At 40.8% G+C, this 15,941-nt stretch overlaps 1 protein-coding gene across 3 annotated transcripts in view; it reads left to right on the forward strand.

Annotated features, from left to right (window-relative positions):
- The window catches only part of PRUNE2 (prune homolog 2 with BCH domain), a 132,237-nt gene extending 116,332 nt beyond the window's left edge, over window positions 1-15,905 (forward strand). For 2 of the 3 annotated variants that reach the window (XM_027770681.1, XM_027770682.1), the window contains exon 12: window positions 4,369-4,420. In XM_027770681.1, coding sequence (XP_027626482.1) covers window positions 4,369-4,420 — 52 coding nt within the window. Of the gene's footprint in view, window positions 1-4,368; window positions 4,421-14,649 lie in introns of those variants that run through there. The other variant, XM_027770680.1, reaches the window with a different exon arrangement.
- The last annotated feature ends 36 nt before the right edge of the window (window positions 15,906-15,941 follow it).

The following is a 15,941-nucleotide window of genomic DNA, read 5'->3' on the forward strand; positions in this document are numbered from 1 at the left end:
AAAAAAAAAAAAAAAAAACTAAAACAAAACTGGCTAATGTACAACAGGAGAATAGATAGTAACATTGAGGCTAGCTCTTCCACTGAACAGAAATTATTTGTATTTCTGTTCTACAAAAATTTACAAATTAATATCTCCCTCTCCAAAGTTATACGATTACCCAATCAATGGAAAGTCAGCCCAGTGCAACTCTGAAAAAATATTCCAGTTGTTTCTGTTCTTGTTTCCAAGTTATGAAAATTTTTCTAACACTGTATGCTAAATGCAGACAAGTGCTCTAGAAATGTACTGCTTCTTCATTTCAAATGTTGCTTATGCAGTTGATTTTTACAACCAGTTCTTGTTTTAATAGATATTACAAAAGCAGAAACTCTGGACAATGTCCAAACACCTATGAATTCTTAATAAATAAGACCTAAGTAGTGAAGGTGTTCTGCATAGTTGTAAATGTCAATTTCTCATTAAGACTGAATCCAGATATTTGTTTGTATGATAACATTTTTAGTGTAGCCAACCTATGGAATTATCGGCTGATAAGGTGGATCTTTTGTGTTAAAATGTTAAGGAAAGCATTTTGCATTAGAAAGTTCAGCATTAGTGGCCCTGCAGGTGTCCTGGTGATTCAGGGGGCTGGACTCCCATATGACTGACAGCTGTTTGAGTTCTCACTTTCCTTCCCTCTCTCTGGTCAACTTCAAAAAATAAATAAAATAAAATAGTGACAATGGATAAAATTAAATAAAATAATGTTTAAAAAAGAAAGTTCAGCATCAGTATAGTTCACTGTTAAATATCCCTAGCTTATAATTTTTTTAAAGATAACTAACACCCACTTAGACTAACAAAATTGAAAGTATATAATTTTTTATTCCAACAGAATCTTCTTAATCTCTAACTTAACTATTATAAATAAGAGCTTGTGGAAGTCAGGAAAATATCAGGAACCAAGGAACTCAGTGTTGGTGTAATAATCTATCCCTTTAGTGCTCACCTTTACTCAAATTACTTTGTGTCATAAGATTCCCCAGAGAGAAGAACTTTAATGAGTTTCTCTTTCAGAATGTTTTTTAGGATGATAATGTATTTATGGAATAGAAAAGCTGTTTTCAAGACAGAAGATGGAGGAGAGGAACATCAGTTATTTTCTAGCCAAACCTATCATAAAATCCTATTGTCATGTTTTTTTCATTATCACCATGAAATCTGGCCTCCTTTAAGAGATTTTTTTCCTTTCTGTATTCTTCCTGCTTAGCTGTCATGGTTAAATGATGATTTTCTGGTTCAGTCGTCTAGCTTTCTCTTTTTTCTCTCACACCCATCAGCTTGTTCTATTTACCGACCCCGTACTTCCCCCTGAGGATAGTTCAGGTGGTCCTCAGAAGTCTTGATTTCTCTCCCAAAGAAAGCACTATGTTTACATCTAATACTTAGCAGATGCTCAGTAAATTGATATGGCATTAATTAATGAATATGCATAAGTAAGCTCATTGCTGTTGAGCAGTGAGTTCTCAGACTTTATTGTGCTTCAGAGAGAGCTGGAGTGCTTGCTAAAACTCAATATCCTGGACCTGTCAGATTTTCAGATTCAGCACATCTGCAATGGGGCCTAAAAAGTCTACGATTCTAAGTAGTTCCCAGGGATGCTGATGTTGTCAGTCTCAGGACTATCCACCTCAATAGTATAGCAAAGGGACCAACACTAGCCGTAGCATAATGGCTATGTCTCTGGACTCCCATGTAGTTGATCACAGTTCGAGTCCTGGACCTGGTGGCTTAAACTCATGCCAGGCGCGTGTGTGTCCGTGTCCAAGATCCCGAGAGGAGAAGGGATTGCGACGTGTCCATCCCCCCTGGGGGGTAATTCCTTGCTTTCTGTCTCTCTGTCTCTCTCTGTCTTTCTGGCAAGCACATGCACCCTATAGCAAAAACCTCTGCAAAAAAAAATAAATAAATAATATAGTGAGGAGATAGCAGGTGATGTGGTAGTTAAGATACTGGACTCCCACAAGGTTAACCACGGTTCGGGTCCCAGAACTGGTGGCTTGCTTTCTCACTTTTCCCTCTCTCCTTCTCTCTTTCTCTGGTCAAATTAAAAATAATAGTAACAATAAATAAATAATTCTTAAAAAGTGAAAAACAGTACAGTGAAAGGACAAGTGAAAACAATCATAATTGTCTTAGGAGTTGATGTTCTTGATTTTGATTCAGTCGGTAGGCCATGTGCTGGAAGAATCCACCTCTAGTTGATCTTGTTTCTTTTGATGGCATCATCACTGTATGATAAATTTTTAAATGTAAAGAATTCTTTTTGATGCCACAGATGATTGGAATATCTCAGAATCATCCCACTCCAGCATAATAGCTGTATCTTCTCGACTGTCTTTCAGCCTTTGGAGTGGCCCCTAAATTCGAGGATAGCTCTCTGTGGTCATTTTGCTTCCGAAAACGTAATCACTACAGATCTATGATTAGAAGGCAGATACACCCAGGTTTTTTCTATTGAAAGAGGTGCCTTGCCTTTCCACATGATTTTATTAGAAAGCTTTAGGATGAATCTAACCAAAGGCAAATACATACTTTGCTAGGGAACAAAATCTGTCTGTTGTTTTGCTTTATTTTCACTAGTATTTTGAAACATTCTTCCTCTCCCCTCACACAGAGACTACCAATCAAATTGCACCTTACCTCTCATTTACTTTTTTTAAAAAAAAATTTATTATTTTATTTAATTTTATTTATTCATTCATTTGTTTTCATTTGACCAGAAAGAAACACAGAGAAAGAGATAGAGAGGGAAAGTAAGAAAAGAAGCCACCAGGTCTGGGACTAGAACCGTGGCTGGCCATGTGGGAGTGTCCAGCACCTTCACCACCTGCTGACCCTCTCATTTACTTTACGAAGGTGATTTGTTCATCCTGCCTTATCCTACCTTTAAAACCTTAGATTACACAGGAAGGAAAATCCTTTCGAAGGATTAAAAAGTATACATAGTACCATTCTGATTTTGAAAATGAGGAACACTCCATCTGCTGCCTTTGGAGTAGCAATACTGAATGGTTTGCGAATTACTGTTTTCTTTGGAAGGCTTGCTCAAAGTTAAAAAGCAGAAAAGCCGAGCCTGGAAGATTGCCCTTTCTTGATTCCCTTCCAGCTTTGCTAGGTTTTTCTAGCACGCTGTCAACACTTACTTGACTGTTCTTGTTAACTAAAGTTGCCAGATATTCTCTATAAAAATATCAGACCACCAGGAAGAAGGGTAGGGAGAGAGGGGAGAGACACTGCTGCCCTGGCCAGGGAGATACCTGTGTGCCATCTTCAACAAATACCTAACCCTCATTGTGCAACCTCTTTTTTATAAAAAAAAAAAAAAAAATTATTTTATTGAGCTTTGTTTATTTAATTAATTAATTTTTATTTAAATTTGACCAGAGAGGGGCAGAGTGAGAGAGAAAGAGAGAGAGAATAAGAAAGCAAGCTGCCAGATCCGGGACTCAAACTGTGGTTGGCCATGTGGGAGTCCAGCACCCTTAACCACCATGCACCTGCTGACCCCTACACAACCTTTTACTTCAAAAAGAATTCTTACATTTAAATGACATCATAGAATCCTCTTAAGTGTTGTTTGTTTGCCAATAATAAAATATTTGCCAGATAGGGAAAAGAAAAGTAAAATTCAAAGTATACTAAGTATTAACCAGGAATTAATATAAATTTGAAATGTGCTAACAGAGGGATCATATCAATACAAAATGTCAACAATGCCTAATATTACCCATAAGCACCATCAAAAACTCTTACTTCATTATGTTGTATGGTCACATATTTTTTCCTGGACACACTCCATTCTGGTTAATGTTAGGATTCGTTCCTATTACCCAACCAGAGCTCGGCTGTATGGTAAGTGTCCTCTTCTTTTTCTGTGACAGTACCCACATCAACCAAGAGAGCTGGCACTGGAAGTTAACTGTATTTGTGTGCAAATAAAACTGGGCTATTAGAGAGAGATTTTCCTTTGTGTATAAATATTTTGTTATTTGGGGGTACACAAAACCATTTTGCAATATTATGTTCCCTGAATAAGAGGGATGAAAAAGTTAGAAAAACATGACAAGGACACAGGGTCTCACTAGACAGGATGTTCAGAGTTTTTCATCTTTCTTTAATGTTTCTAAATCACAGATAATTACTGTGTTCTGAACTCCGTCTAATCTCATCATCTGTAGATGCTGTAGATTCAGGTGTAGATGTTTCCCGTATTAGCTATAAGATCACGTTAAGTCATTTCAAATGTCCCCAGTCTGTTGTGCTTACACAGTGGTAACGGTGGAGAAATGCTGACTGATTCCTGTTTTTTTTCCTTGCACTCAGAACTAGCTGCCTGTACAATGATCCAGAAATGTCTTCTATGGAGAAAGAGTAAGAATTCACCATCAGTAACAGCTATGTGGTTACTGGTAGCGTTGTAATGGTTGGGCTCTGAAAGGAAAAATGCTGCATTAAGGATTGGGTAAACCTTGTTTAGATGTTCAGCTTTCACATACTCTATTTCTGAAGTTAGAAACTCGAAAGAAATTTGCCAGAATAACGCTGCCTCGTTCCTGATCACCGTTGAACTCCTTAAGGACAGCCTAAGTTTTTACATGGCATTCTATTTTTCCAGTTCAAAAGTTGGGAGAAAAATGAGTATTTGGACCAGATGTAAGAACAGTTAGGCCAAGGGATCCAGCTCTGCTTTTGGAATGACATCATCTAGTTTTATTCGTGAAAATTTGAACTTGATATTTGGTGGATGGGAGAGCAAATGTCCTTGATTTTCCAGGAGCCAGTGGAGTCTGGACGGAACTTTAGGAATAATCAAACTGGATGATTCTCATTCAGTGAGAAACAGAAATCTGAGCCTGCTGCGTTCTTACCATGTGGCAGACTCTTATTTTTTTTTTATTTTTTTATTTATTTGAAGAGGTTTTTGCTATATGGCGTGTGCGCTTGCCAGAGAGAGAAACATAGAGACAGAAAACGAGAAATCATCCCCCAGGGGGGATGGTCATGCCACAATCCCTTCTCCTCTTCTCCTCTTGGGATCTTGGGCATGCACGTACATGCGCCCGGCATGAGTTCTAAGCCACCGGGTCTGGGACGCGAACCGTGGTCGACTATGTGGGAGTCCAGCGACATAGCCATTATGCTAACTGCTGATCCCGGCAGACTCTTATTTTTTTTTATTTTTTTATTTATTTGAAGAGGTTTTTGCTATATGGCGTGTGCGCTTGCCAGAGAGAGAAACATAGAGACAGAAAACGAGAAATCATCCCCCAGGGGGGATGGTCATGCCACAATCCCTTCTCCTCTTCTCCTCTTGGGATCTTGGGCATGCACGTACATGCGCCCGGCATGAGTTCTAAGCCACCGGGTCTGGGACGCGAACCGTGGTCGACTATGTGGGAGTCCAGCGACATAGCCATTATGCTAACTGCTGATCCCGGCAGACTCTTATTTTTTTTTATTTTTTTATTTATTTGAAGAGGTTTTTGCTATATGGCGTGTGCGCTTGCCAGAGAGAGAAACATAGAGACAGAAAACGAGAAATCATCCCCCAGGGGGGATGGTCATGCCACAATCCCTTCTCCTCTTCTCCTCTTGGGATCTTGGGCATGCACGTACATGCGCCCGGCATGAGTTCTAAGCCACCGGGTCTGGGACGCGAACCGTGGTCGACTATGTGGGAGTCCAGCGACATAGCCATTATGCTAACTGCTGATCCCGGCAGACTCTTATTTTTTTTTATTTTTTTATTTATTTGAAGAGGTTTTTGCTATATGGCGTGTGCGCTTGCCAGAGAGAGAAACATAGAGACAGAAAACGAGAAATCATCCCCCAGGGGGGATGGTCATGCCACAATCCCTTCTCCTCCATTCTCCTCTCGGAATCTTGGGCACGCATGCACACGCGCCCGGCGTAAGTTTTAAGCCACCGGGTCCGGGACACGAACCGCGGTCGACTACGTGGGAGTCCAGCAACATAGCCATTACGCTAACTGCTGATCCCGGCAGACTCTTATTTAAGGACCATTTCTTTCATCCTCAGAAAGAGCTTATAAGGCACATTTTATGGGGAACCAGCAGTTAGCATAATGGCTATGTCGCTGGACTCCCACATAGTCGACCACGGTTCGCGTCCCAGACCCGGTGGCTTAGAACTCATGCCGGGCGCATGTACGTGCATGCCCAAGATCCCAAGAGGAGAAGAGGAGAAGGGATTGTGGCATGACCATCCCCCCTGGGGGGCGATTTCTCACTTTCTGTCTCTATGTCTCTCTGTCTGGCAAGTGTACGCGCCCTATAGCAAAAATCTCTCCAAAAAATAAAAAATTTAAAAAATTAAAAATAAAAAAGGCACATTTTATGAACAAGGAAAGAAAGGCTTAGGAAGATGATTTGACCAAGTCGGTATTTTTCAGCTGTAATAAAAGGCCCAGAGCTGAGATTTGAACCTCGGCAGTGCAGCTCCACAGCCTATGGTTTTGAAGTCACAGAAAGGTGGTCTTAATGCTGGAGTAGGTGTGCCACCTCTGGCCGGACTAAGTACTAACTCCTTGCCTGAGAGGATAGAACCAGTGACTAGGTCAGCCTTGGAGTCAGCTACAGTCCACGAGCATGCGCTGAGAACTCTGCCATCCAGCTGGGGTTGAGTTGTGGAGAATTGAACATTGTTTGTTCCCAGAAATCAAGAAGAAATGGCAAAGACCAAATTTAAATGGGTCTCTATTGTCACCCTTGGCTCCCTATGGGCCATCTTTCCCTCAAGGTCCCAAGAGAAGTTGGAAAATCACAGTGCAGAATCTCAGCAGTTGTGCCATGTTGACTTCACAGCTTCAAGAATGTTTAGGCACAAAAACTCCAAAGAGAGAAAGTCCCAACTAAAAAATGCACAAAGTACAAAAGCTTTAAGAAGGTCACTCTTGATCCACCTCTTTGAGATGCAGGTGACGATTGCTTCAAGCAAATTGCCACGTGAAATTCTGTGGTGCAAAATTACCTCAATCCCCCAGTCCACTGTAATTCTTCTTGCAAATATGAGAGATCTTCAAAAAGTTCCTAGAAAATGTGTATTATGAAAAAACTATGTGCGGCATTCCAAAATTTTTAGCACCAAAATAAACATAGACTTTAATTCCCTTTTTCTTAAACTTTTTAAAGTAACCGCAGATTTCCTCCCTCAGCAAAACAGCACTCCCTTGAGCAGTGAACAGTGCCCACGGGTGAGCGAGCTAATGATGACATGCCCTGAGACCCTGTCACTCACTGGCCTCTCGCTGCTACATCTTCGGGCTTACCCACTCCTTGGCCTGCCTTTTCTGTTTTGCTCCTTATTCGTGTATTGGGATTTGGGGTGGAAAGAGGGCAGAGCATTGCTTCTTGTTTGGGTTCATTCCTGAGCTGGGTGTAAGGGAGGAAGGGATACTGCCAACTGTCAATGTTACTTCCTGCTTCTTGAAAGAACACGTTCTTCTGGAGGCTTCCCTCTTCTTCAGCCCTCTTTCCTAAGCCCTCATCTGGGACGAGGGGCAAGAATAGCAGGGAGGTTTTGAGGACTTCCAGCCCTGGATTTCTGGCTTTTCTGAACATTCAAATGAGGTGTTTTGTCTGTATTCTTGCTCTGATCCATAGCAGCCCACCGAGGGCAGGGAAGAGTTCCACGTGGAAGCATTTTACACCTTTTCTAGTTGGGTTGGGGAGGTGTTAAACTGCAAAATGGACATAGCTCTTCTATGTAGCTCATCAGGCCAAGAATGGAATGAAACATGAGCTGACACTGGCAGCCCTGACAGGACAGATTATGTTTATCTCCCCTCTTCTTTGATATAAAACACAAACATGTTTATTCATCACCAAACAATAGCATCAGACACTTTGTAAAGGTGCTCATTTAGTCCATGTTAGAGATGAAACCGGCCATTGTAAAGCTATCTCAAGGTTACTCTGTCTCACTGCAAAGCTGGCTATAAAAAATGGAACCTGGGATCAGCAGATGGTTACATCGCTGAACTCCTACCAAGTCAACTGTGGTTCAAGTCCCAGACCCAGAGACTTGAAACTCACGCCTGGCATGTGTGCGTGTATGCTCAAAATCCCAAGAGAAGAATGGAGGAAAAGAGATTGTAGCTTGGCCATGACCTCTGTGTGTGGGGGGGGGTGATTTCTCACTTTCTGTCTCTCTGTCTCTCTTTCCAGTGAACACATGTGCCCCATAGCAAAAATCTCGTTCTGAAAAAAAATATTTTAGGGACCAGGAGGTGGCGTAGTGGTTAAGGTGTTTGACACCCTCATATGGCCTACCACAGTTCACATACCAGACCTGATGACTTGCTTTCCTACTTTCCCTCTCTTTCTCTCTTTCTCTGTGTGTCTCTCTCTGTTCAAATTAAAAAAACAAATGAAAGAATAAGGGACCAGCAGTTGGCATAATGAGTATATCGCTGGACTCCCATGTAGTTGACTGCAGTTCGAGTCCCAGACCTGGTGGCTTAAATTCACACCAGGTGTATGTGCGTGCGTGCCCAAGATCCCAAGAGGAGAATGGAGGAAAGGGGATTGCAGCATGGCCATCCCCCCGGGGTGTGATTTCTCGTTTTCCATCTCTGTCTCTCTCTTTCTGGCAAGTGCACTATAGCAAAAACCTCTCAAAATACATTAATTAATTAATTAATTAATTAAAAAATAAAATAAATAATTATTTTTTAGTTGAAAACGGAGCCTATCTGCACAAAGATAAGAAAAACTTCTTTTATACTCAATTCTGATTAAAAGTAAATTTCTTGGGGCCGGCAGGTGGTGTGGCGGTTGAGGTGCTAGATTCCCACATGGCCGACCACGGTTCAAGTCCCAGACCTGGCGGCTTGCTTTCTCGCTCTCCCTTTCTCTCTGCCTGTCTCTCTCTGGTCAAAATTTAAGAATAATGATAATAAATATAATTAAAAATAAATCTTAAAAAAAAAAAAGTACGCTTTGTTTAAAATCTTTTTTAAGTTTTGATTTAGTTATATCATAAGAGACAGAAAGAAAGACAAGCACCCTCAACAGAGTCCCACCTGAGACCACCCTGCAGCCTCTCCCAGCCAGCAAGACCAGACACACACATAGGAACTCAACTCCAGTCTTCCACATGGCTTCCAGCATTCTACCTCTGTGTCACTGCTGCTGGGTCAGAGGAAAAAATTTTTTTTTTTTTTTTTTTTTTTTTTTTGCTAAAGGGCATGCACTTTTGCCAGAGAGAGACAGAAAAAGAGAGAGGAAAAGTGAGAAATCACTCCTTGTGGGATGGGCATGCTGTAATTCCTTTTCCTCCATATCCCGCTCAGGATTTTGGGCATGCATACACATGTGTCTGGAGTGATTTTCAAGTCTCCAAGTTCTGGACTTGAACTATGTAGGTGGCCACATGCAGTCCAGTGCCTTAGCCTTCACACCACCTGCTGGCCCAAAAAGAATGCTGTTTTTTAAATAATTATTTATTTAATTTAATTTATTATTATTATTATTATTATTATTTTCATTTGTTATAAGGCACATGTGCTTACCAGAAAGAGACAGAGAAGGAAAGTAAGAAAGCAAGCCACCAGGTCTGGAACTCGAACCACAATCAGCCATGTGGGAGTCCAGAGCCTTAACCACCATGCCACCTGCTGGTCCCACGAATACTATTTTTAAAAGTATCTCTAGGCACGCATCTCCTTCACTTTTAGGTTTGAGTTTCACTTATTCGTTCACATCCTAGAACTTGTAATATGCTTTTTAAAAAAATTTTTTATACATATTAAAAGAGGTGTGTGATCAAGGATGATTCCATCCCAGTAGACTCAAAATAGTAACATTGTCAGGAGTTCCTATTATTCCACAAGATAATTGTGGTTCAAAAATTAATCTTCAGAGTGGTTTTCCATATTACTTTGTAAGAAAATTATTACTTTTGTCTGTCTCTTCCTTCTTATTAGATAAATAAATAGGTTTTAGTTTTTCAGCTTTCTGGTTATCAAAAGTTGAAGAGATGAGTTAAACCTTAAATAAAGTCAGTAGGAAAATGAGTGTGCTTTGAGATGGGGTTACTGAGGTTGAATGTTGGTTTCGATTTTTAGCAGAACCCCAGCTGGTGAAACAAAGTGACTGCACTTAAACTCCACAAGATGATTTCAGATATTTTGACCTACGTTCGCACTCCTCCAACAATGTACCTCAAAATTTGGTTGAGTAAATATGCTGTTGGTCAGTGTGGCAAACTGAGCTAACACCAGGAGAGAGAGAATAAAATTCTAATCTCCAAAGTAAACTTAACCCTGACTTCAGGGATAACGAAGCTGGAAAGTACATTTCAGAAGCAGAAATAAGACCAAAAAGTGACCTAATTTATGAAAATATGTTACAAAAAGATCTAGAGATCAGAGTGGAAAAAAAGAGGACACTTCGGCCAACAGGTGGCATGGAGGTTAAGATGGCTGGATCTCACATGGGCAACTACGCAGTTCAAGTACCAGACCTGGTGGCTTGAAAGTCACTCTGGGCTGGGACCAGCAGGTGGTGTGGTGGTTAAGGCGCTGGGCACTCCCACATGGCTGGCCAGGGTTCGAGTCCTGAATCCGGTGGCTTGCTTTCTCACTTCCTCTCTCTCTCACTCTCACCCTCTGTCTCTCTCTGGTAAAACTAAAATATAAATGAGTGAATGAATAAAAAATAAAATAAATAATTAAAAAAAAAAAGTCACTGGGTGAGAATAGAGGAGAAGGGATTGCCACATGACCACCCCCTCTAGGGGGGTCATTTCTTACTTTCCTTTCTCTTTCTCTGTCTTTCTGGTACACACACCCTATAACAAAAACAAATAAACAAAACAAAACAAAAAACAAAGGACACCTCCAAAGCAGAACTGTGAAGTTTCTTGAAGATGAGAAAGCAAACCAGACACTTGAGGCCTTTAAGCAGATTACTATGAAAGATGACTAGTCCACTCTGTCATTCTTCAAGACAGGGCTCTGAAAACTCCCCAAGAAGACAAGATTATTGCACACGGAGTGAGCAGGTGTGATTTGCATGAAAACACGGATAATAACAGACTAATGGTATGTTCACTATGTATAACTGAAGATTCCTGACTTACTTCTTAGAGAGAGGTATGTCTGCTCTATTTTGCAGATAAAGAAACCAAAGCCTGAAGAAGGCAGGGGAGGGGGAGCCAGCAGATGGCATGGACTCCCACATGGTTGACTGTGGTTCAAGTTCTGGACCTCACAGCTTGAAAATCACTCTGGGCATGTGTGCATTCGTACCCAAAATCCCTAGAGGAGAAAGGATTGTGTCATGGCCATCCTTCCCCCTGCCACCACCAGGATGACTTTTCACTTTCCTTCTCTTTCTGGTTGGTGCACACACCCTATGGTAAAGACTTTAAAAATACATAAATAGAAGAAGAAGGTAGGTCAGTTGGCTAAGTCCCCAGAGGAAGGAAATGTTGGAATTGTGGAGAGCGTTTCAAAGGACAGATCTTTGCTGCTGTAACCCTGGTGGCAGGCAGTGGGGCTTACCAATGGCTTTATTTGCAGAGCTACTAGAATGAGCACCCCTGCTGTCGCACATTGTAAAGGTAGAACACAGTGATCTTGCAACAGAGACACTCAAGAGGGCAGAGATAAATGAAATCCACAGATAACTTCCAAATTGCCCTTTCAAATCAATCGTTTCTCTTTCTTCATGACTGAAATCCTTCTTACTGTTCACTTGGCTTTTTCTCTTCTTGGGTGGATGTATTGGGAAGTTGTGCTACATTCATTAAGAGGCTGAAGAGACACACGTGGCTCAATGTAGTTTTAGACTCATTTCCACGTGTTTAGACATCTATTAGTCTTAAAAACAAGCTTTTCTTTAGTTACGAAGTTTCCTCCCACTGAAATAAACTCAACCCTTCTATAAAGTCTTTTGGCTCCTAGAAAATATTGAGATTTTTTTAAAAAAATTATTTAAGTCCACTTGTTGTTATTATTATTTTTTCATTTGAGCAGAGAGAGAGAAAAAAGGAAAGTGAGAAAGCAAGCCGCCAGGTCTAGAACTCAAACCACAGTTGGCCATGTGGGAATCCAGCACCTTTAACCACCATGCTACTTGCCGGAAGATGATTTCAGATATTTTGACCTACGTTCGCACTCCTCCAACAATGTACCTCAAAATTTGGTTGAGTAAATATGCTGTTGGTCAGTGTGGCAAACTGAGCTAACACCAGGAGAGAGAGAATAAAATTCTAATCTCCAAAGTAAACTTAACCCTGACTTCAGGGATAACGAAGCTGGAAAGTACATTTCAGAAGCAGAAATAAGACCAAAAAGTGACCTAATTTATGAAAATATGTTACAAAAAGATCTAGAGATCAGAGTGGAAAAAAAGAGGACACTTCGGCCAACAGGTGGCATGGAGGTTAAGATGGCTGGATCTCACATGGGCAACTACGCAGTTCAAGTACCAGACCTGGTGGCTTGAAAGTCACTCTGGGCTGGGACCAGCAGGTGGTGTGGTGGTTAAGGCGCTGGGCACTCCCACATGGCTGGCCAGGGTTCGAGTCCTGAATCCGGTGGCTTGCTTTCTCACTTCCTCTCTCTCTCACTCTCACCCTCTGTCTCTCTCTGGTAAAACTAAAATATAAATGAGTGAATGAATAAAAAATAAAATAAATAATTAAAAAAAAAAAGTCACTGGGTGAGAATAGAGGAGAAGGGATTGCCACATGACCACCCCCTCTAGGGGGGTCATTTCTTACTTTCCTTTCTCTTTCTCTGTCTTTCTGGTACACACACCCTATAACAAAAACAAATAAACAAAACAAAACAAAAAACAAAGGACACCTCCAAAGCAGAACTGTGAAGTTTCTTGAAGATGAGAAAGCAAACCAGACACTTGAGGCCTTTAAGCAGATTACTATGAAAGATGACTAGTCCACTCTGTCATTCTTCAAGACAGGGCTCTGAAAACTCCCCAAGAAGACAAGATTATTGCACACGGAGTGAGCAGGTGTGATTTGCATGAAAACACGGATAATAACAGACTAATGGTATGTTCACTATGTATAACTGAAGATTCCTGACTTACTTCTTAGAGAGAGGTATGTCTGCTCTATTTTGCAGATAAAGAAACCAAAGCCTGAAGAAGGCAGGGGAGGGGGAGCCAGCAGATGGCATGGACTCCCACATGGTTGACTGTGGTTCAAGTTCTGGACCTCACAGCTTGAAAATCACTCTGGGCATGTGTGCATTCGTACCCAAAATCCCTAGAGGAGAAAGGATTGTGTCATGGCCATCCTTCCCCCTGCCACCACCAGGATGACTTTTCACTTTCCTTCTCTTTCTGGTTGGTGCACACACCCTATGGTAAAGACTTTAAAAATACATAAATAGAAGAAGAAGGTAGGTCAGTTGGCTAAGTCCCCAGAGGAAGGAAATGTTGGAATTGTGGAGAGCGTTTCAAAGGACAGATCTTTGCTGCTGTAACCCTGGTGGCAGGCAGTGGGGCTTACCAATGGCTTTATTTGCAGAGCTACTAGAATGAGCACCCCTGCTGTCGCACATTGTAAAGGTAGAACACAGTGATCTTGCAACAGAGACACTCAAGAGGGCAGAGATAAATGAAATCCACAGATAACTTCCAAATTGCCCTTTCAAATCAATCGTTTCTCTTTCTTCATGACTGAAATCCTTCTTACTGTTCACTTGGCTTTTTCTCTTCTTGGGTGGATGTATTGGGAAGTTGTGCTACATTCATTAAGAGGCTGAAGAGACACACGTGGCTCAATGTAGTTTTAGACTCATTTCCACGTGTTTAGACATCTATTAGTCTTAAAAACAAGCTTTTCTTTAGTTACGAAGTTTCCTCCCACTGAAATAAACTCAACCCTTCTATAAAGTCTTTTGGCTCCTAGAAAATATTGAGATTTTTTTAAAAAAATTATTTAAGTCCACTTGTTGTTATTATTATTTTTTCATTTGAGCAGAGAGAGAGAAAAAAGGAAAGTGAGAAAGCAAGCCGCCAGGTCTAGAACTCAAACCACAGTTGGCCATGTGGGAATCCAGCACCTTTAACCACCATGCTACTTGCCGGCCCTGAAAGTATTGAGATTTTGTTGCTTATTTGGTTGGTTGTTGTGCTGTTTCTTTATTATACTCCTTACTGATATTACTGATAATGTTGTGTTGTGATATTAGCATTATCAGATGTTACTTACTTCAGGCAAATCAAGTATTGCTTCGCAAAGAAAAGATATTTACTAAAAATAGAAAGATCCCTTATTTCTAAAATACAATAATATTTCTTGTCTTAATTAACTTTAGGAATGAGCCTTAACAGGAGACTTTTGCTTCCCTGGATCATTTTCTAAAGGCGTAAAATGCTTCCAGAAACAATTTTGTGCTAGTGAACAGATTGCACATTTTAGACAAAAGCTTGACAACCAGGGGAGGGTTGTGTTTTACCAGATCTTTCTAGTATAAGAAACTGGCATGATGTATTTTCAGTAGGTCCTTTGAGAAGCAAAGCAAACACATGCCACCCCAACCATCATTAAATGTTTCTCATTCCGTTTCTCATGTTTCTTTTGTTTCCTTTTTTTTTCTCCTGGCAGTATTGACCTGAAGCTGAAAGAAAAGCCCTAGTTGCCCATGGCTGGAGGAAGAGGATGCTTCTCTGCTTCCTGGTTCTGCTGAAACTTAACCTTCCTGGAAGAGACAGGGCTGTTGTTCAATTTTCCACTTTGCACTACTTGGTGCCATTCTAAATTTCTAAGGGGAAAATAGGAAGGGAATTTGTTTACTCCAAATGTTTTATGAAATTGTGTGTATTTTCCTATTTTGCCAATTATGTGCCTCAAAGATTTTTGTTGAACCTTAGCAAGAAAGTAGGACCTTCCATTTCAATATTTCATTAACACTTGGTGCAGTGGTATGTCAGCCCTTAGACTGGTGTTAACCAATAAGATACCTTCAATCCACTGTAAGTGTGGGTGAATCTGTCTCCATAGGTTAGCTAGGTTTCTCCGTGGTGATTGTTTTAGGTTTAAAGTACACAAGGGCTCAGCTCTCCCAGGAGAGGTGCCCCTATGTAACCCCACCTTCAAAATCCTGAGCCCGCTTAGGACAGCCATAAACCAGAACACGGTGTGAAATCAGCAGCAGTGAAATGCCCGCTGTGTTCTTGTTCCTATAAGTCTTCTGTGACTTCTCAAAGAAAAGACAGGCTTTCTAATTCACATCAACTTTATTTTCATGATCAGATTGGACACTATCTTTTATATAAATTGGTCCTTTTTAAAAATCAGCATTTCTCTAACAAATATTGAAGACCTCCACATTGCAAAATTTAAGTAGCATTTCTGGTAACTGAAATGTGGTGCTTCAGGCCATAAATAACTCAAGAAATCATGCTTTAAGTCTCAAGGTCTCTGGTATTAACCCACTCAAAACTTATTTGAAAACATTCAGGTATCCAGATTTCTCTGACATGCATTATAAAAAGTGATCTGCTTTAAAACACTTTGATTTGACCACAGGTTTCAAGTTCAACATGATAGTAAGAACTATCATTTACAAGCTCTTTCATTTATACTCATCATATGTCCTTCAAAATGCCAGTGGGATTTCAAATTCAGGTCCCAACAGTGGTTGACACTCTGAACAATGGCTGAATCGAATGTACCACCACCATTAAGAATGATTTTCACATTTGTGATAGGAGACTTTTAAAAAATACTTAATAGTATATGAAAATTACTTACATTTAAGTATCCACAAAGTGTTATTGGTCCAACCAGATGGCATGGTGGTTAAGGTGGTCAGAGCAGCTGGGTCCCATATAGCCCACTGTGTAGTTCAAGTCCTGGAACCCGATAGCTTGAAAACCATGCTTGGCACACGTGTA

Source organism: Tupaia chinensis, unplaced genomic scaffold, assembly GCF_000334495.1.
Source record: "Tupaia chinensis unplaced genomic scaffold, TupChi_1.0 Scaffold000147_1, whole genome shotgun sequence".
Taxonomy (NCBI): Eukaryota; Metazoa; Chordata; class Mammalia; order Scandentia; family Tupaiidae; genus Tupaia; species Tupaia belangeri.